We start from the raw sequence: 22729 nt of genomic DNA, 5'->3' as shown, positions 1-22729 counted from the left end.
AGTTTTCAAACAAGTTACAATAGTATATTTGAGATTGTATGAAAATAAATTTATATGTTAGTATTTTAATTAAGTTAAATAATATAATATTAAAAAAAAATGTTCTACTTTGTTTACTTCGTTTGTATAAAAAAACACTTTTACACATATTTTTGTTTTAAATTTATTAATTTTTATTTATAAAAAAAACATTAATTATTTCATTTAATATAAATCTATTATTATTAATTGTTTGTTTTCTCTAGTCAACTCAAAAGTAGAGTGAAAACACGTGTTATATCATCCATTCGCACGTCGCTTCATGTTGTTGGACATTTGGCGCGGCGCTTATAAACCGCTTTACGTAGCTCAAACCGACACCTGTGATATGCATGTGCCCCACCACCATCTTCTTCAAATTTCCAGAAACAGGAAGAAAAAGAAGAAACAACAAACAGAGATAGATAGGGTGAGAGAGAAAGATAACGTAATGTGTTTTTCATCTTCTCCCATCCTCACCCATTTTTCTTAATTTATTCACCTTTCCTCTTCCACAATCCAGAGAAGAAACACATTCATTTTCTCATCTCTATCCATCCATTGGATTGAATTTGAGATATACAGTGTCTTTCTTTGATTCGTGTAACAGTTCGCTGTAGATCGATCTTTGATCTTTTATGTTATATATATCTCCATTTTGAGAATTGATCAGATAACAACAATATTTTTGGCTCTCAAGTTCTTTTTAGGTTAAAGTTTAGGTTATGGCAGTAGCAGGCGACGCTCAATCGTCGGCTGCGGCGGCGATAATGTTGACGTCCGGCGCAAGTGGACGTTTGAACGCGCTTTTCTCACCTCGTATTATGAAAAGCCTGCTGATGCTAATGACCGCGTTTCTTATGCTCCTTGTCGCTCCTTTCCGAGGTCGAATCTCGAGAGTCGCTTCATCGTCATCCTCGCCGTCGCTGCCGGCGGAGGAGAAATGTAGGGATGAGAAGAAGATAGAGAAAGGCGGGACAAGTGGTTCTGGTCATGTGAGTCAGAGAAAGAAAGTTCCCGTTGTAGTTAGGGTTCCGGCTAACGTACCTTGGAAGAGCAGTTCCACGGTATTGGCTGCTGCTGTCGATCAGGATGTGGCGACTAGAAGAGCAATTGCGATTCAGAGAGTAGTTCGAGATGGTGATGAGAAGACATTTACTGATTTTTCATTTCATGTAACTGTAAAAGGCGAGACATTGTTTACTCAATCTTGGTCCCCTGTTTCGATGGAAATTAGGTTTGTTTTTTGTCTCTTGTTTCTTGTTTTTTTCGTTGTCTAATTTAGATTATATAGATGAACTGAATCATATTCTGTTTACAGGGGACTTGTGGTGATTATGCATGGCCTCAATGAACACAGGTTGATTGGAATTCAAATCATTTTTCTGAATTCAACATAGTTCTGTAACTGATTTGAAACATGTTTTTTACACAGTGGGAGATATAGCAAATTTGCGAAGCTTCTAAATGTAAATGGGTACAAAGTTTATGGAATTGATTGGATTGGTAAGATGATGGTGATGCTAACTATCTTTATTTCTTAACATTTTTCTTTTAGTATGGTTCTTTAGTTTAACCTAACACATTCTTTCATTTAAGGACATGGTGGGAGTGATGGTCTCCATGCTTACATTCACTCGCTTGATGATGTTGTTACGGACACAGTATGTTTTCGAGACTAAATTGCTGTGATTATGCTCTTATATCAGTCAATATGATCAAATAAAAACGGTTTACTAAATTGCTGTGATTATGCTCTTATATCAGTCAATATGATCAAATAAAAACGGGTTACTAAATTGCTGTGATTATGCTCTTATATCAGTCAATATGATCAAATAAAAACGGGTTACTAAATTGCTGTGATTATGCTCTTATATCAGTCAATATGATCAAATAAAAACGGGTTACTAAATTGCTGTGATTATGCTCTTATATCAGTCAATATGATCAAACAAAAACGTGTTCTAAAAGTTTGTTCATTTACAGAAATCGCTTATAAACAAAGTTGTTGCTGATAATCCAGGACTTCCTTGTTTTTGCTTTGGACACTCTACCGGTGGCGCGATAATCCTCAAGGTAATGATTAATTGTCAATGATAATGTGGAACTTATAATACAGACACTTAATCTAAAATAACTCAAGATTTACAAAATTCTTCTAGTTCTATTGGTTTTTAGAGTTGATACATATATTTCACAATCATGAATAACAAAGTTGTCGATAACTAAAGTGTAGCAGCATGCAGGCAAGCTCAACCCCAAATGATGGATATGGAAATGGATGAACCATTTGCAATATTTTCTAATACTTATTTACACTTTTTAAATAATATAGAGATGTGTAAAAAATTAATGTTAATTTTAGTTTAATTGGTTAGTTTTCTTTCCTATAGACTATAGGTGGATGTTTCAAAGTTTGAGAAAACTTATTTTTTAAATTACTTATTTTTCTTTATGGTGGTTCTACAAGGGATTGATCCTATTCAAATGCATATCATTGATTAGCATAAGAATGAAAAGGTTATGTAAAAATTCATCTATAGTATATATATATATAGTGGTATAAATTCTGTACCACTAAATTTATATAGAAGATAACTAAATAAAGTTATATATATCTGAATTATTTTACAAAAAGTGAACAGAAATAATTAAAAAAATAAAAATTGCAAAAATATGTGTTAGAGATAATTAAAAAATAAAAGTTGGATAGGACCTCCCAACCATATGGGCATGCATTTTGCATATAGAGATTGACAACTTATTATCTTCATCTTATATCAAAAAATAAACTATAAGATAAAGATAATAAGTTGAATATGCTAAAAAATGCTATAATCAAATACAAATACATATTTTAGTAACTTAAATTCACATTTAATATTTGAGTTAAGATATTATCTTTGAAATAAATTTCAAAATAATTTTTCACCATCTTCCCTTGTTTATAAAACCAAAACAAATGATTGTTCATACATTAAGTTGATTAATATTTCTAAATTTGATTATGTTGGGGGTATATATAGTATTTCATATTTGCATGTTCCTTTTCTTGGGTTGATGTTATATAGACTGTGCTTGATCCGAAGATTGAAGCTTGCATTTCGGGCATCGTACTTACATCGCCTGCGATAGGATTTCAACCCATCCACCCAATCCTCACTGTAAGATTTATTTCTGTTTAGGTAAAGTAAAGTAGCAATCTTTATTAAGAATCAAAATGACTTTGAAGGTCATTGAACAAGATATTGGCCAAATCACTTGAAAAAGGCTCAATAAAAGGAAATAAAACTGATATTTCACAGCTTCTATCTTAATCAGGATTCCTTTCAAAATTTGTCAAAGTTAAACTTGATTGTATTTTAGTTTACTTTTTCTATAAGAGTTTTTCTGAATCATGATTCAAATTATAGTGCGATATTTGGTATACAAACTATTTTATAGAATCTTATGATAGTTATGGCATGCATATATGCAGATGGTTGCCCCTGTATTATCGATGTTGTTTCCAAGGTACCAAGTGAGTGCTGCAAACAAAGAAGGAGAAGTTGTGTCAAGGGACCCAAAAGCATTGGCAGACAAGTATTCGGATCCATTGGTATACACAGGTTCAATCAGGGTAAGAACAGCATTTGAGGTTCTTCGAATATCAGCCTCATTGCAGCAGAATCTAAGGCGAGTGACAGTTCCTTTTCTAGTACTACATGGTACTGCTGATGGTATTACAGACCCATTGGCATCTCAGAAGCTATTTGATGAGGCCTCGGCAACTGACAAGTCTATTCAGTTGCTAGATGGACTTTTGCATGATCTGCTCTTCGAACCCGAAGGTGAAATGATTGCAAATGGAATCGTTGACTGGCTAAATGAGCGAGTCGAGAAGAGGATGCGATGAGAGTAGGGTTTATTCATGCATTGTGATTGTAAGTGTATGTGTGTGTACTGTTAGGGAAATACTCTTTTGAATCATGATTCATGAGCTTCCACTATGTTATGTCATTTTCTCTTCTTCATGGAGTTTTAGTTCAATTCTCAATCCCTTTCACTAGCTAGTAAGTTTCTACTTGCAATGCAAATGTCAAAACCCGAAAACATTTATAGGTTGGGTTTACAGAATAATGATAAGGGGATGGAAATTAGAATAAACAATGGTCTAATTAAGCCTTTTCACACATTTTTTTTTCTAACTTTTTATAATTTCGCTGCCTGTGAGAAGTAATAAACCTTTAACCTGAGTGGATCATGAGATGGGTTTCCTAAAGGACATGTTATGCATTCTCTTGAGGTGGGACACTAGACTTTTACTCGTGGAATGTTTAGAGCCCGTGAGAGGTAATAAAGAACAAGCACCAACAAAAACTGAGTGGATTCCTAAAGGACATGTTATGCATTCTCTTGAGGTGGGGGAGATTTTGTAACCAGAAGACACTAAGAGTTTTGAGATTCCTGAAAGACATGTTATTGGGTGGTAAATGACATGTTATGCATTCTCTTGAGGTGGGGGAGATTTTGTAATCGGAAGACACTTGTTTTGAGACACTAGAGGTTCATTAACCCCGGGATGTGATGGCTTGGGCAATCAAGATATATAACAACCACAAGTACACTCTCGACTTGTTGCTTCTGCATGCCATGGAAGAAGTTGACGGTGAGGATAGTTGTACTATCATTGTGCAAAAGAATTGACAAAAAATCACTAACCAAATATGTTCAATTATTTACTAAAACAACGTAGCCTAAACAAGCTTACTCTCTTGTATGGTCCAAACAAACATTTCAATAAGCCAGGACACAAACAACAACATCAACCTTCAATAAACCAGTGTTTTCAATAAGGAATTAACCATTTCAAATAGAAGTCTTGACACTCATGTGGATTATAGACAAATGATTATAAGCTAGCAGCTGGAGGATTCATACGACACATTTTAGCCAGCTGATTCGTAAATTGAATATTATTCAAGGCTTTCAGGAGGAAGAAGCACAATTTTAGCCAGCTGATTCGTAAATTGAATATTATTCAAGGCTTTCAGGAGGAAGAAGCTTTTCAAAGAGCCATTTCTGCCTGCAATGCTGCCAACTCATCTTCCTCAGCTGTACGCTGCTTTTGAGGCACACGGGCTGCTGGAACACGTATTGGAGCTGCAGGAGCGGTAGTAGCAGGCTGAAGAAGCTGTTCTTCCAATTCAGCTCCTTCCAGTTCTTCCAGCTCTGCTTCTAGCTCATCCTGCAATCAATCATATAGATTTTTAATTTTAATGAGATCTATCTAAACTACCCCTTTCTTCTGGAATATTTAAAATGAAAGAACAAACATATGGAAAAAAAAACCTCATCAAAGTCGGCAGCAGCACCAATGGGTGTTGCTAATGCCTCTTGAATCAGCTTCATATTTTCAGTTTGCTCATTTATTTCGTCCATTGTCTTGTCAACGTCATCAATATTCCTGTAGTAACCTCAAATAAATTTGGTAAAATTGTTTCAGACTTACTTGACTCCGTTAAAAGGAATGGTTTTAATAACTTACGTAGCCTTTTGCATTGCCTTCATTGCAGCAGCCCCACTTCTCAAAGCATCTACAGTCTCTGTAGTGGCCTTAGCACCTTCCAACAATATCATCTGAAAATCCAAATGTGAAATTTGAAGCCATTATAGCATCAATCAAAACATAAACAAAATTCAATGATCTGTACCTGATCGTGGATACGTAACTGGAAATTGCCAAGTTGCTCAATTTGTTGTTCATAAAGACGTTTCCTCTTTAAACATTGTATAGCCGCTACATAATATGGTTAGTTATTAGATGCATAGTCAAGAACTAATAAGAATTGATCCAGGAATTAACATACCACGCTTATTCTTTGCTTTAGTGAATTCCTTGGCCTTTTCAATCTCTGCAGATGCTTTCTTCTGTAGAACTTTCTCTTTTTTCTCAAGCATTTCAAGTGTCTGTCACATGTAAACTCGATTCTCTCAGAATGACAAAATATTTGAAAAAACAACAATAAGAGATTCCACTAATGTATCTGCTCTATTTGACATCCCTGCATCCATTTGTACAGTTTATTTCTAATGGTAAAAGCTTCTTTAACTTCCTCCACCAAGAATATTATGTAAAATATTTACAAAGACAACCCATAACTTGTAAATCATTCACAAGCAAAATTCAATAATCAACTCAACCATTGACATCTAAATCAAGAACACCATTCAGTAAGAAAAAAGAAAACACGATTTGGAAAACCCATACCTCATTTAACTTATCCAAAGTCGTGAGAGCATTAGGCTCTTGCTTCGGTTTGCCAAAAATCCGACTAAACATGATGGATCCAATTAAAGAACTTTATGCTTCAAAATCCTGACAAGGAGATAAATCGATCAAAATAACATGAATCTACAACGATCGTAATTGAAACCCTAATTTTCTGATCATCAAAGCGTATGTCAGTAAAAAAAATACTAGATCTGAAAATACCTAGGATTGAGTATAGGAATCAGATTCTTAAAGTCACTGATCGATCGTTGAATTGATTGAATTAAAAATAAATGTGTAATTCGTGAGCAATATCATCGAGATATTTGGGTTGAGCCACTGGGACGAAGAAGAAGAGATATAGAGAGCTGGACTTTCGATTCCTTAATTATTATTGGAGATAACTGGTTCAGGAATTTTTCTTTTTAACATGAGCTCATTTTAACTAGGTCAAAATTTAGCCATGCATCTTACATAATTAATTATAACATAATATGAAAATTTATCAAAACAATTATATTTTTATTTAATTTAATTATATATTTCATGCCAAATAAAAATAAATTAGATTATTTAACTATTTCTAAGAACAATTATAACTTTTGATGATAATTATGAAAAATATTAATTTTAAAAAATTCAAAATTTTTTTTTTTTTTTTACCTATATATAATGTTACAAAAATTTGGACATTTATCGATCAAATTAACTCTGGTGACGAATATGAATGATGAAATTTGCATCGAAATTTATTTGAAAAAAATTAGAAACATGATAAATTGGTTCTAATTAACTCATTTTTTACCAGTTAAATGGTTCGGTTAAATTATTTTCTAATGATTTAATCGGTAAATCGGTAATAATTTATTTATATATTTATATTAGTTATTGTGTGAGTATGAGATATATTATAAATTATGTTTAATAATTTATATATATTATTCATTTTAAAATATAAATTATAATTTCTACATAATTGTTTTAAACAAAATCTAATTTATATAGTTATTAATTTAAAAATATTTTTTTAAATATATTATAATATATTATAACATAGATAAAAAAAGATGAAGAATTAGGATGGCCAAATAAAGATTTTGAAATAAATTATTTAATAAATTTAATACTTAATTAAAAAATGAATTATCGGTTCTCGATTAAACTCGGTTAACCGGTCAGAACCAGTAGAACTAGAACCGGTAAAACCGATACAAATATCAGTCAGTTAACCGGTTTGTAAAATAAGAAATATAATCAGACTTAACCAGAACCAATTAACCAACTGATTGAACACCCCTCAAATCATTTGAGATGGGTTTTTCTAACTGGAACCCTCGAAAAAACTTTTTGCGTAGGTTTCCATGAAAAGCTCGAAGTTCGAGAAATTCAACTTTATTTTGCGTGTTAGGAATTTTCTTTTGAAATAAAACAATTAACCAGAGTCACAAATTGATTATTGAACATCAATAAAAGTTTAAAATGATGCTTAATTTTCAAAGTGTCCGAATTGCTGGGTCGAAAGTTGTGGTTAATTTGGATATATATGTGAGAGTAAATGGATATTTTGGTCGGATAGTGGGTTGACCCGCTCATAAACTTAAAACAGTTAAAAATAAAATTAAAAATGATATAGGTATGTTTCGAACTTGCAACCTAACAAAACAAGTACAACCATTTAATCAAGTAGGCTAATAAAACTTTATATTTTAAATTTAATACTAAATTTAATGAGCGCGGGACGTTTTAACAATATAAGTATAACTTTTTAATTAAGTAATATATATATATATGTTATGATCTAGGTCGCCGCTAGAGGACCGAGGGTTGGACCGGTTAGCGGTTCACACTCGAAGGGTGGTGATTAATCTGGTTAGAGATTAACACCGGGGTTTCAATACTACACAACCTGTCACAAACCCTTGAACTAGGTTCAAGCGCGGAAGAGGTTTGCTTTCAGGTTGAAGCAGCACACTTGTTTGATAAACAGGGCCGGTTTCGGATGATGGTGATTTGGAAATGGTGGGTCGGTTTTGGTAATCTGGATGTTCGGTATGGTTAGTATAAAGTCGGTTTGGAGCGGTGTGGTTAAGTTAATCGGTTAGATAATGAAGCCGGCAGAAAGTAAATGACAAGACAGATTTTATGGATGTTCGGAGATAAAACTCCTACGTCACCCCTTCCTCTCGAAACCGCGAGAAGGATATTCACTAAGGAATACAAGTACAGGCCGATCGAGACTTATTTCCTGCTCGATAACACTCTTACAATTTACACCGTAATTGTAAAACACACTTTAACTTTCAACACTTAGGCTTTATAAAACAGCACACTCTATCACTTATAGTAAATGCTCTTAATATCTCAATATCACACTGTTGTCTCTTGATGTCCCACTTAAGTCACTGCATTTACTCTTCTTCAGCTACCCCTTTTTATAGGTGAAGTATGCCAACGGTCATATTTCACTGCCTTGAATCTGATTGGCTGATCAGAGGTGCAGTGATTCAGTGTTTCAGAGGTTCAGACCTGCGGTCGTTTCCTCAGACCTGGTATTGTCTCAGACCTGGCGGTCTGTTCTTCCGGTGTGTAAGACAAACCTGCCGGGTTTGTCTTTTACTTGATGTAGGCACTGTCTGTGGGACAGTTGTCTGTACTTGGAAGATTTCCTTTCTGTCTTATCCCGAAGTGGAAGGATCCGGTAGTACTGTCTTCTGCAGCCTACAGTCTTTCCTCAGACTTGCATGAATATGGAAGTGTTCAGTCTGTTCCTTTGGTATCGTTCTCAACAGATACACGAAATGTCTTCTTGTACTGGTCGGTCATTTGACTTGGCCGAAGGGCTTTTGGTATGAGTGATGTAACCGGACTTCTTCCGGTTATTCCTCTCTTGTGGATGATCTTCTGTTTGATGATTCCGGTTTTAAGCTTTGGCCGATCTTTTCTTTGTGCGGTCACGTTCCGAATATTCTTGATCGGTTTGGTAGCTTGACCGATTGGTTTTCTTTAGTCGGTTCTTTCATCCGGTCCGGTTCCTTGTTCCTGCATGGGAAGTTTATTTAAGTTAGTTTTATTTGAATCGGTCTGAATTTATCTAACAATTTCTCCCTTTTTGATTATTTTATTTAAAATTATCAAAATCATGTAAGTTTGCAACCGTAGGCCGGTTGTTTTGTTTGTCCGGTTTTTGAAAAAGACTTAGAGAATTTTTCGAAAAATTTTGAGAGAAAATTTTGAGAAAAGTTTTGGAAGAGTCTTTATCTTATATATATATATATATATATATGTGAAATTAAATAAAAAATACTATTTTTTTCGATTTTACATCATTACTCGCACAAATTATATACTAGTTTTAATTATAACTAGTAGGATTTTCGTGCGATGCAAACGGACAAATATATATAAAAGTGAAATAATTAAGACATAAAATAAAAAAAAAATCATAATTTAAAAAAAAATTGAATCACAATATATAATAATTATATTAATAGTTGTTATACCTTGATTAAATTTTGTTATATAAAAAATTGACACAAGTTCTATTTTTTTATTTAGATCTTTACACTATAATTATAAAAAATTAATAATCATTTGAATTTTGTTACATAAATTTACCATTCGATATTAATTTCATAATATCATAATTGTTAAACACTATCGATATAAAATATATAATATTATGTGTAAATTTTTTCACTTGTTCCATTTTTCAAATATTATGTGAAGTTATCTAATTTTATATTTATTATAACTTTTTTTATAGAAACATTTTTTTAGATAAAATTGAAATAAAATATTATAAATATGGTCATTTTTATTCAAAATTTTAATTTTTTAGTTCTATTAATTTAATTTAATTTTTCTATTTTTTTTAAAATTAATTAACACATTATCTTAAATTGGAAAAAAATAATATTTGAGCAATATATGTTTGTGTTTTTTTCTCTTTTATACATAATTATTTTAACTTCTACTCTATCCTTTAAAAATTTCAGAAACAAATTATTATACAACAAAAGTCAAAATATTAACTAAAATATAAGTGAATAATGAACCAACTTTTACAGTAAACTATATGTACTTATTATTATTATTATTATTATTATTTATTGGTTAAATAGTAACATTAATTATTATTTTTATTAAAATTATAATAATTCAATTTTATAATATTTTGTGTAAAAAATATAAATTTATAATAATATTATAAATTAAATTAATAAATATTTATCAATTATTTAAAATATGTAAAAAATATAGAATTAAATATATTTTTTTATTAATTATATATATATATATATAATTAAAATATTAATATTATTCATTAAAATACAAATATACTTATAATTTTATTATGTTTTGTTATGAAAAAATTATAAAAAAAAATAAAAAAATAATTTTTATTTTTTCAAAAAACTTTACAAAATTCACGGAGGCTGAGAATCATCGGCTTTCTCTTGATTTCGAATCATATTCTTCAAAATCTTGGTCTTCCTTAGCTTCCCATTTTTCTTCAAATCAAGATATACTCTTTTCCTCTAGGTCTCTCTTGTCTCGTCGTCGACATCCTCCGTCGCGTCGTTGTAGCCCTCCTCCTCTTTTCGTGTTACCTATACCTAAGGAGAAAGAAGAGTCGATTTAAGAAAAACCTATACCTAATGAGAAATGACTGACTATTATAAATAACGTGAGAAATTGATGAGAAATTCATATAACATGTGTAAAAATAAAAGAAAATATTTTTTTTCTAAATCCACGGAAGCATAGAATACTCGGCTTCCTCTTCCTCTTGATTTCGAATCCCCTTCTTCCTTCGCTTCCCATTATTCTTCAAATCAAGATCGAATCTTTTCTTGCGTCATCGCCCCGTTGTGTTGAAATCGCCCTCCTCCTCTTATTTTACCTATATCTAAGGAGAAATGAGAGTCGATTTAAGAAAGACATAGACCTAAGGAGAAAGGAGAGACGATTATAAATATCGTGAAAATTTGATGAGAAATTCATATAATATGTATAAAAATAAAAAATTAATTAATTTTAAATTTTAAAAAAACTTCTAAATCCACGGAGGCAGCGAATCATTGCATTCCTCTTGATTTTGAATCATCGTCTTCCTTCGCTTCCTATTTTTCTTCAAATCAAGATCGAATCTTTTCCTCTGGGTCTCTCTTGCGTCGTAGTCGCCCTCCTCCTTTTCTCGTGCTACCTATACCTAAGGAGAAAGAATAGTCGATTTAAGAAAGACCTAGACCTAAGGAGAAAAGAGAGACGATTGTACCGCGATAACCGTGAGATTTTGATGATAACTCATATAAAATGTGTAAAATTTTGGTAGATGTCACCCTAGATTTTTAATTTGAAGCATCATTATATATATTATCTCCCTTTGAGGGATTTGTACATGTACATATTTTATCCTTACTTTTTTACCTTCCACAAATTTACACAAGCATTTTTATAAGGACTCACATATATCATCTTACCATTACTTTTGGCCTTCACTCATCAATCACAATTCACACATACATTTACGTGGGGACTCACAAATGCCATCCTCGACCACAAATTTACACACACATTTTTATTAGGAGTCACATATATCATCTTACCCTTACTTTTGGCCTTATATTTAAATTATATCGCATCAATTGAGACTCAAATTATGGTCTCTAATATGAGATGTGAACACTTTAACCATTAAACCACTCGTGATTTTTGAATTTAATTTTAAATTTTATGTATGTATAAATATTTGATCATTTTTAATTAATAATAAATAAAATATATAATATAAGAAAAAAATAAAAGAGAAAAATTCAAATAATTGTAAAGAAAATATTTTACACCTACAAAATAAATAAATATATATATATATATATATATATTCTTAACAATATTATTCAAGATATTTTATGGAAAATAATTAGAATTAGGTTATCTAACTTTAAAATAAATTGATAGACTCTATGCTAAGTTAAAATATTAATTAAATTTTTTAATACGTTATCATTATATATTTATTAATGTCTTAACAAAATTTAAAATAAGATAATTGTAATATTTTTATTAAATTATTGTATTATAATTTTTTTAATATTTTAAATTAATTAGTATTTGTAAAAATATTAATTGATAATAATATTTAATATATTATTATAAAAAAAATAATTTAAATATATAAATTTATAAAAATTTAATATAATTTTTAAATGTATTCTACACCTCTATTATTATACAATTAATTTTTTATTAATTGTATTAATTTATTTGATCATATAATATTTATTAAATAAATATATTTTTAATAATTAATTTTAAATCAAAAATATATATTAATGTTGAAAAGGAGTGTACTTATTATAAATATAACTCAACTAATAAAAAATATTTTTTTTTCAAAATAAACACAAAACTAATAAATCTGCCTAATTAATATTTAAGAAATCGAGGAGTCAATCTAATTTTTTTTTTTAAAAAAAATCCTAAATCCATATAGATATTCCTAAATAAATAAAAGATATTAAAAACTTCCTATTTCTAAAGACCGTTTCTAATTTCTATAATATGGAATGTATATTTGAAAAATAGAATATAAAAAATTTGAAATTGGAAATCCATACATCAAAAGGAATTTAAAATCTATAAACCCTTCCATATATATAGACTACAACAAGTTCAATCATCATTATTATAACTTAGTTCTCTTGTTCTCCTAAATAGTAAACTTAAATTAGAACTCTTTGTTTTCATATTATGGCCACCATAGTTCGTAATGTTTGGAATTTCAATGTTATACAAGAATTTAAAATCATTGATAAGCTCATCCCACTATCTTCTTATGCATCGTTTGATACGGAATTTCCGGGAACAATCTATCGCCCGAATATCCCCAAACCCTTTATTTCTTCGCTCTCTTCAAGCGACAACTACATATTGATGAAAGCTAACGTAGATATTCTCAAATTAATCCAGGTTGGCCTCACTCTCTCTTTTGTACCCGACCCACATTCTGGTATCGTCACTTCATTCGTTTGGCAATTCAATATCAATGATTTCGACGTGGATTCAGATTTTCAGAACCCTGACTCCATCATTCTTTTAAAAGAACATGGAATCAACTTTGCCAGAAACAAATCCTATGGCATTAGTTCTTATTTGTTCGGCAATCTTCTAATCAGGTCGGGTCTTTTATGTCGTGCTCGTCATCTTACATGGGTGACCTTCCACGGAGCTTATGATTTTGGGTTCCTTGTCAAGATCCTGACAAAAAGGCCACTTCCACCTAACTTGGTCATGTTCATGGGTGCTGTTAGGGAAATTTTCGGGGAGGCTATCTTTGACTTGAAACATATTATGAAGTTTTGCAAAGGGCTCTATGGAGGTTTAAGCCGAGTAGCGGAAATCCTAAATGTGGAGAGGATTGCAGGCCAGAGCCACCAAGCTGGATCTGATAGTCTTCTAACAATGCATGTGTTTTTCAAGCTTAGAGAAGTTCACTTTAATGGGCAATCCGATGATCATCTTTGTTTGTTCAAGAACATTCTTTATGGACTCCAATTGCCAGTCCTGCATCAACCTCGTCCCATGCTGACAGTACCCGTTTGGCCACAATCTTCTAGTGTAGTTATTTATAATGTCTAAATGGGAAGAAATATAAACAGATGTAATGTATGAGTTACTTTTATCTTAATAGATTGATATTTTTATATTTGTAAGGCTATTGTTTTAACTTTCATTTCAGCATAAATACTTAAATGAGTTATTATCTTTTGAGTGTGTTGTTTAGTTGTACATTGCACTTTTTATTTAAAATTTATAGAATATATATCCACCTCTCTATTAATAATCCAAACCATATCTCGCCTTATCCGTTATCACTAATCCCTCTTTCTCTCCCTCACTTAGAATTATAAAAAAGGATGCATCATTTCAACAAGCCAAACCATTCCATTATGTTAAGACATGCAACATGGATAATGTTGGATCTCTAAAGACTATTCCAGCAAGATATGCATCCCCTATACATGCATCTAGGATGATTTTGGACTCTTATTAAACTAATCCATTTTATAATTCAGTTCATGGTCAGAGATTGTGATAAAATAACATTTTTTACATGTCAAGAATAGGCAGTATAAACACATTGTCTTTTCATGATTAATTATATTCTTGACAATTCTAAAGATATGTAAAAAGATGATCAAGATATGTTTCCCATAAACATGAAATTGAGATTATATATTATAGGCTAAATGGAATAATTGAACAACTACATACAAAATCAATAAATCATACCTGAGAAACTATGCAACATCTTCTGCATTTGGATTAGCCATTGATACTACATGTTTGAATCCTGGTTGTGTTGTTCATTAGATTATCCGATAGGATTGAATTGGAATTATCCTCATGGATTCCAACAAGTTGAGCTTTGGCCTCAATTACAACACCTATAAAACAAAAAACACAAATTAAAGAGAACCTACTATGCTTAAACCGGTAGAATTCATGTGATCTCAACCAATCAATTCCGTACTCTTAAGCTTCTAGATGCGGAGAAATATTCAAAAGAGCGAAAAAGAAAATTAATTATAGGGATGAAGGTGCTTGCTGATCATGCCTTCTGCCCCGTTCCACTAAATTTATGATGATTGGGCCTTGTTTGATTTTGAAATTTAACCATGTTCAAGAAGACTTTCAAGATCACATAGGCCTATCAGGATGACCCAAGACCCACTTTGACCAGCCCTTGCCACTTTTGACTCTACCGCTGCCGACAGCTGCCGCAGGCGATTTTTCTGGCGACCTTTTTTTTTCAAAATCTGCAAAATTATAAATACAATACTAGTACTAGGTATTTAATACATGTATCCCTATTTATAGTATTTGTTTATCTTTGTTATTACTCAGGGGAATTAGCCAGATAGAATTTATTTAATTCGGATTTCAGTTGGTACGATTATTTTCGAACTAATTATTTATTTTTGATTTAGTTCAAAGAGTTCATGTAGGGAATTATGTTAGATAATTTTGTTGGCTAAAAATTTGTTATGAAGCTAGTGGTGGTAAATTTAGTTCATGAAAAATAAAAATTTAAGTGAGTTAATAGGATTCAAAGTGATCATCAAAATAAATAAATAATGCATAAGTGTCAAGATTATAATCACAAAAATATAAATGCTAATTTATTCGAAAACTTAACAACTTGTGTATCTTTTTCTATCCTAATTTACACTACTATTATATTAAGTTTATAGTGGTCTTTCAACTTTTGATTTTTTTTTTACTTTTCTGCATTTACTTTATTCATATCTAAAACCTTAAATTGTTCATCAATAAACTTTAAATCTTTATTATTATTAAAATTTAAAACAAGCTTTGGAAATTTCAATAAACCCACATTTTTTTACTCTGGAGTCTTGATCCATTATTTTTCACTAATCCTATAGAAACAATATAATGTCTCAATTGCCTCTATATTAGCATAAACCACTCCCTCATTATCACTATATATATAAATGACAAATTTATTAATCAATTAATTTTAATATTATTTGTAATTTATATCAGATTTTTTTGGTTGGGAAAAAATATTGTTTAAAAAGAATTAAGTTAGTAAGTGAATAACTTTGTTTTTTTAAGTGAATAAAAGGAAAATGATGCCATAAGAACCTGCTCTGGACGGAAGAATAGCCTATTCATGTTAGCCAACTCCACTTGTTAACATTTCGGCTGCAACGGAACTCACTCCACCTATTCCCTGTGGATTGAGACAGGAGATAATAATACCTCTAGATCAGTGTTGTTTAGAAGGAAAAATTATTAGAAATTGCACGATAAAATGAAATTCATAAAACAGTGTGTCATAAAAATAGAAGTATCAAACAAAACACTTGATTATCAATTATATTCCTGCTAAGGTTTGCAGTTTGCACCCTGATATAGTTGAAAATGAAGATTCATGTGATTGACAGGATCAATGATGTAATATCATATTTACCACGCCATGGAATTTAAAACTGAAGGAAGAGATATGGAATTTCTAGTCCTTATACTTCCAAGTCATTGTATGCAATGAAGATACAAATCTAGAGCTAAACGCAATCATCTCAGGAAGTAAAGTATCTGAAGTGATCAAACATCAAAAAGTGCAATGGTTTACATAGAAGCAAGTTGAGCACTTGCTTTTCCACATCCCTATACCCAATGGTGACAGAAAACCTGTACAGAGAATGAAATACAACCAAATCCAAAACAGCCTGGAACAATAGAGAGAAGAGGATGGTACATACAACAATGGCAACAGAGAACTCCCGTATTCTTTCATAATTATCAACAATTCCCATTCTTTGAAGTGCCATCAGCCGGATTACTATCCAGCACCTCAGCACTCATAGTCTGTCACCAAAGATTACGAAAACCATGAGTTGTGATATCACTAAAAATTACTATAAAGGAAGAGATTATGTATAGTCATAAACTGGACTTTTGAGCGGTGAACCGGTACAGACTTTGCTAAATCAGTCAATTGATCTACCTGCAATTGCAACTAAAAGACTTACTTGTAGGGCCCCGGAAATAGCAGGAATCAATGCTTCATTCATCATTCCATCAGCCTGCACAATTATGTAACTTATTTAAGAAAGAAGAACAAAAACAGAACAGACCCAAAATTAATGTTCATTATCTATAGAAATAAGATGGGTAGGACGGGCTAAAGGATAATTTCTACATTCCAAAAGGTTAACAACATTGCAAATATCATCTATAGAAGCATCTGGCATCCCAATCTCAACAGGGGATATAAGAAGACTAAGATAAACCACTTAGTAAGTACCTGAAAGAACATTGTGAGAACGTCGGAAGGCGAGACCGGAACGACAACCGATGCTTCTGCTGCTTCTTCTGGAACTTGGGTTTCTTCGGCAACCGAACAAGGAACAAACTTTCTATCTCTACGGAACTTCTTTTGAACAGAAACAATTGGGTTATCGAGAGCGACACCGCCGCCATGGTTTCGGAGGTGAACTGTAATTTTGGGCGAAGAAGAACAAGATAAGGGGAAATTTGACGAAATAACCCTCGTAAAATGAAATTTTCAAATATAACCTTTTGCCTATGTCAAAAGACTCATTTGCCCTCAAATTAAAAAAATCAACCTTTTAGTTTCTTTTCTTCCCTCCCTCTCATCTTCCCTCATCCACAGTTTCTTCCTCTTCCAAACACCTGACGACGACGACCACGATCCTCCCCCAAACACCACCTCTCCTCCGACGACTAACCGAGCCCACGACGACTAACTAAGCCCCCGACGACGATCCAAGAAGAACGAACGACTATCAAAGGCATCGAACGACTAGAACGAACTAAGGTTGCATATCGACTAGAACGAACGAACGACTATCCGAGGCATCGAACTCCCGAGGCATTGAAGGTGAGTTTTTCCCGTTTTCTATCGTTTCCCTTCAATGCATGCTAAAATCGAACTATGGTTTAGGGTTTTAGTCATCTTAGTGTTTAGGTTTAGGTTTTGGGCTGACTAAATCGTTTTGGGTTTGAAAATGGATCTGTCGAAGACTGTTGCAGGTTGTCGAAGGCTGTCGCAGGCGAATATGCATCTGTCGTAGGCGAATGCACATATGTCGCAGGCGACAGATGTGCATTCGTCTGCGACAGATGCGCATTCGTCTGCGACAGATGCGCATTCGTCTGCGACAGATGCGCATTCGTCTACGACGTTTGCGATATGTATCTCTCAATCTCCATTTTATGTTTTGCTTACTGGTCTATGCATGTGTTATTTTGATGTCTATAATCAATGAATTAGCATAAGCTGTACGTTTGAATGTTTTTGAGGCACACAGAATAGGCGTTGAGGATGGAGTCCGAATGAAATGTGTAATAATAACATTGAGTGGGCACACAGAATGGGCGTTGAGGATGGAGGGAGCCCGAATGAAATGGGTAATAATAACAATGAGTGTGGAGAGGTGAATGCATAAAGGGATGATTAGAGAGAACCTTCAGAGTATTTTTTGAACGACGAAGAGACTTATAATGGGCAAAACGATTGGCGTGATGGAGAGGGTGAGTTTGATTTAAATGCTAAGTAAAAGAGGAACAATTCTAAATTTGAATCCAAAGAATGATATTTGATTGATTGATATGTTTGTGAATTAGAAGGGTTTTATTTTCATCACTAAGTAGTGTGTTTGTTGTTGCGATTTTTTTGTCATAATCATTTCTATTGAAATCAGATTACTAGAAATGATGTTTAATTGTTGATATATATGTTGAGAAATTAAGTTTCATTTAAACCAATCAGACATGTCATGATATTGATAATTAATAATTTACTGTCCAATATAATAATCATGTCCAATCTAATAATCATTAATCAAAATATTTATATTATTGATGTTTTGTACATAAAATGAGTGTTAGCTGGGTACTAAGATTTAATCATTCTCATCATTATTTAAATTATCACCATGTATCATTTATTGTAACACTTACTTTGAATGTTCTAAACAATTGTAAAAATATCTTTATTTTTCTGACAAAGTCTTCGCCATCAAATGAACATCGCTCTTTTCATCGTTATACTGCATTGCATTGTCGAACACTAGCCTCATATCAGCAAAAATGTCACGGACATTCTTATAACCAGTTCCATCATTGGCCTCCATTTGATTCTTTATAGTACTGAAGTACATAGGTCTGTCAATAACCTATACACACTTTCCAACATTAAAATCAATAAAAATGTAAACCAGAAAAGAAAAAAGTACCTTAACTCATAGTAGTCATCCAACGCCTATTCTGTGTGCCTCAAAAACATTCAAACGTACAGACTTATGCTCATTCATTGATTATAGACATCAAAATAACACATGCATAGACCAGTAAGCAAAACATAAAATGGAGATTGAGAGATACATATCGCAAACGTCGTAGACGAATGCGCATCTGTCGCAGACGAATGCGCATCTGTCGCAGACGAATGCGCATCTGTCGCAGACGAATGCGCATCTGTCGCAGACGAATGCGCATCTGTCGCCTGCGACAGATGCATATTCGCCTGCGACAGCCTTCGACAACCTGCAACAGTCTTCGACAGATCCATTTTCAAACCCAAAACGATTTAGTTAGCCCAAAACCTAAACCTAAACACTAAGATGACTAAAACCCTAAACCATAGTTCGATTTTAGCATGCATTGAAGGTAAACGATAGAAAACGGGAAAAACTCACCTTCAATGCCTCGGGAGTTCGATGCCTCGGATAGTCGTTCGTTCGTTCTAGTCGATATGCAACCTTAGTTCGTTCTAGTCGTTCGATGCCTTTGATAGTCGTTCGTTCTTCTTGGATCGTCGTCGGGGGCTCGGTTAGTCGTCGTGGGCTCGGTTAGTCGTCGGAGGAGAGGTGGTGTTTGGGGGAGGATCGTGGTCGTCGTCGTCGAGTGTTTGGAAGAAGAAGAAACTGGGGATGAGGGAAGATGAGAGGGAGGGAAGAAAAGAAACTAAAAGGTTGATTTTTTTTTAATTTGAGGGCAAAGGAGTCTTTTGACATAGGCAAAATGTTATATTTGAAAATTTTATTTGGCCTATGCTAAGTTTAAAAATAAACCTCTTATGAGGGTTATTTCGTCAAATTTCCTAGATAAGGAAGGCGATATGGATTTGGAAAAGAAAGGAGACCAAAATCCCAAGATTGAAGGCAAATTTGACGAAATGACCCTGATAATGGGTCAAATTCCAAAAATTACCCACACTTCATAAATTTGTAAAAATGACATTTTTGACGTGTGAAATGTCTGTCTTTTCCTGGGGACTCCACTCTTACCGCGTATTACATAATACGCATATTACATAATTCACGTATTATGTAATACGTGCATTATGTAATACACGTTTTACATTACGTGCATTATGTAATACACGTTTTACATTGTACGTGTATTATGTAATACGCGTTTACATTATACGTGTATTATATTATGCGTATTATGTAATACGTGCATTACATTATACGAGTATTATACGCATATTATGTAATGCATTTATTGTGTAACTAGGAAAGTTTTCGTACGATGCACACGGATAAGGATTAAAATAAAATAAATTAAAAAAATTATAATAATATTTATTCAATGTTTAAAATTATTAAAATAAAAAATATAACGCTCTCATTCCACATTTTATTCACTTCGATAAACAACTTATTTTCTCACATGTTTTATCACATATTTTTCTGAATGAATCTCTCATTTCGTGACTTTACACTTTCACTTTGTCAATTAAATATTTGATTCATATTTTTTAATAATTAGCATCGAGACCTCACACTTTGGTCAATTAAATATTTGATTCATATTTCTTTAACCATTTTTAAATGATACCGGTCTATTATGCCTCGACAAACCACATCTCAATCACATTTGGTTAAAGATTTTACTTGTTTTGTTAGGTTGCAAGTTCGAAACCTACAAATAACATTTTTAAATTTATTTTTAACCGTTTTAAGTTTATGGGCGGGTCAACCCACAATTCAACTCAAGTATTCATTTACTCTCACATAAATATCCAAATTAACCACAGCTCTCGACCCAACAATCCGGATACATTAAAAATTAAGCATCATTATATATATATATATATATATATATATATATATATATATATATATATATATATATATATATATATATATATTAGTTAGTTAAAAATTTGAACATCAATTGTTAAAATGTCTTGCGTTCATTAATTTTGGTGTTGAATCTTAAATATAAAGTGTTCTTAGCCTAATTGGTTAAAAGGTTGTACTTGGTTTGTTATGTTGCAAGTTTGAAACCTACAAATAATATTTTTAAATTTCTTTTTAACCGTTTTAAGTTTATGGGCGGGTCAACCCACAATCCGACCCAAGTATCCATTTACTCTCACATAAATATCCATCGACCCGGCAATCCGAACACTTTAAAAATTAAGCATAATTATATATATATATATATAGATTAGTTAGTTAAAAATTTAAACTTTTATTGTTAAAATGTTTCGCGTTCATGAAATTTGGTGTTGAATCTTAAATATAAAGTGTTGTTAGCCTAGTTGGTTAAAGGGTTGTACTTGTTTTTGTTAGGTTGCAAGTTTTAATCCTACAAATAACATTTTTAAATTTATTTTTAACCGTTTTAAGTTTATGGGCGGGTCAACCCACAATCTGACCCAAGTATCCATTTACTCTCACATAAATATTCAAATTAACCACAACTCTCGACCTGACAATCCGAACACTTTAAAAATTAAACATTGTTATATATATATATAGATTCTTATATTCTACTTGTTTCATAAGCTGATTCATAGCTTACCAATAATTACTCATTTTCAACCAAGTAGATTTCACCATTCATTCCCAACCAAACAAATATTGAACTATATTATTTTATTTCACTCAACAAATATCCTATATTATTTTATTATATTAATTCTTATTCCACTAATTATTTCTATCTATATTATTTATTTTTAAAAGAATTAGAATTTTCTTATTCTTAGATTTCTTTTTCTAAGTTTCTTTCCTAATTTAACATTTTACTCCGTATAATCGACAACTTAATTATCCATATGATATTTATAACTAATTTTATGTAGGTTTGATTAAATGTATAACCTTGAGAATTTATCATTTTAACATTACTTATTTTTTTTCTTTTATTTTTCAATCTACTCTAATTATTTGATGAAAATATTTACTTAGTTTTTTTTTTTAATTTTGAAAATGTTACATATTAGTTGTTCGATAAAATACTCATTTAATTTGAATAATTAAATTTATTTTAAAATTAATGTAAACATAGTATAGTTTGAGAATTAAACATTCAAATTATCCAAATAATATTCTGGGATAAATTATATATAGATATATAAAAAATAAAACATCAAATAAATGAAAGAAATTGTTATCTCCATTTTTTAAAAGAGAAATTATCAAACCAGTGAAAATCCTCAATCCACGAACTCTAAAATTTAAAATCAATCTATTGAAAGTTTTCTAATTTTATCTTACATCATTCAAATGAAACGAAAAAACTCTTTCCACCTTATAAAATATATATGATGTAGAATTTGTAAAATTTTACACTTGTTGAGTTGTGTTAACAATTGATCGAGAATGAAAGATCAAAATGTGAAGATGAAACTTCGCAATAAAATGAAGGAGGATTTTTTTGTCGACTACTTGACACTCTATGTTAAACGAGATTTAGCTAAGAATATATATATATATTTTATTTTAGATGAGTTTTATGTTTTAAAATATCATAAACCTCACTTATTTAAACATTATAATATAACATCTTTTATATATAGATAATTTATTATTTAAATTCAAGTTCACCAAAACTCGAATTCTTATATCCGTCTTTGTTAGAGAATATGAACCGTACATATCC

The 22729-nt window shown here is 31.6% G+C and overlaps 2 protein-coding genes and 1 long non-coding RNA gene across 5 annotated transcripts; 1 reads left to right on the top strand and 2 right to left on the bottom strand.

The window, feature by feature from the left end:
• The first annotated feature begins 419 nt into the window (after positions 1-419).
• LOC124936017 (monoacylglycerol lipase-like) lies at positions 420-4031 on the top strand. Its single transcript, XM_047476467.1, has 7 exons — positions 420-1255; positions 1340-1378; positions 1454-1524; positions 1618-1682; positions 2008-2097; positions 3093-3185; positions 3500-4031. Exons 1-7 carry the CDS (start codon positions 744-746, stop codon positions 3914-3916), a joined length of 1287 nt encoding a protein of 428 aa, XP_047332423.1. The 5' UTR covers positions 420-743; the 3' UTR covers positions 3917-4031.
• A 639-nt stretch (positions 4032-4670) lies between these two features.
• On the bottom strand, positions 4671-6671 carry LOC124936239 (vacuolar protein sorting-associated protein 32 homolog 2-like). The gene is made up of 7 exons (XM_047476721.1): positions 6497-6671; positions 6272-6379; positions 5871-5970; positions 5715-5800; positions 5549-5640; positions 5353-5467; positions 4671-5248 (listed from the first exon to the last, which is right to left on the bottom strand). Exons 2-7 carry the CDS (start codon positions 6341-6343, stop codon positions 5069-5071), a joined length of 645 nt encoding a protein of 214 aa, XP_047332677.1. The 5' UTR covers positions 6344-6379; positions 6497-6671; the 3' UTR covers positions 4671-5068.
• Positions 6672-10995: 4324 nt separating this feature from the next.
• Positions 10996-16636, bottom strand: LOC124936957. Of its 3 annotated transcripts, none has more exons than XR_007099189.1 (5): positions 16567-16636; positions 15947-16034; positions 14811-15096; positions 14570-14724; positions 10996-11183 (listed from the first exon to the last, which is right to left on the bottom strand). It is a non-coding gene; the product is annotated as an uncharacterized LOC124936957 (long non-coding RNA). The 3 variants fall into 3 exon arrangements; XR_007099188.1 differs by lacking the exon at positions 10996-11183 and adding an exon at positions 13563-13911; XR_007099187.1 differs by lacking the exon at positions 10996-11183 and having other exon boundaries at positions 14490-14724.
• Between the last annotated feature and the right edge of the window lie 6093 nt (positions 16637-22729).

Source organism: Impatiens glandulifera, chromosome 4 (genome assembly GCF_907164915.1).
Source record: "Impatiens glandulifera chromosome 4, dImpGla2.1, whole genome shotgun sequence".
In the NCBI taxonomy this organism is placed as follows: Eukaryota; Viridiplantae; Streptophyta; class Magnoliopsida; order Ericales; family Balsaminaceae; genus Impatiens; species Impatiens glandulifera.
Note: the sequence above shows the minus strand (reverse complement) of the source record. Positions and strands in the feature narration are given on the sequence as shown.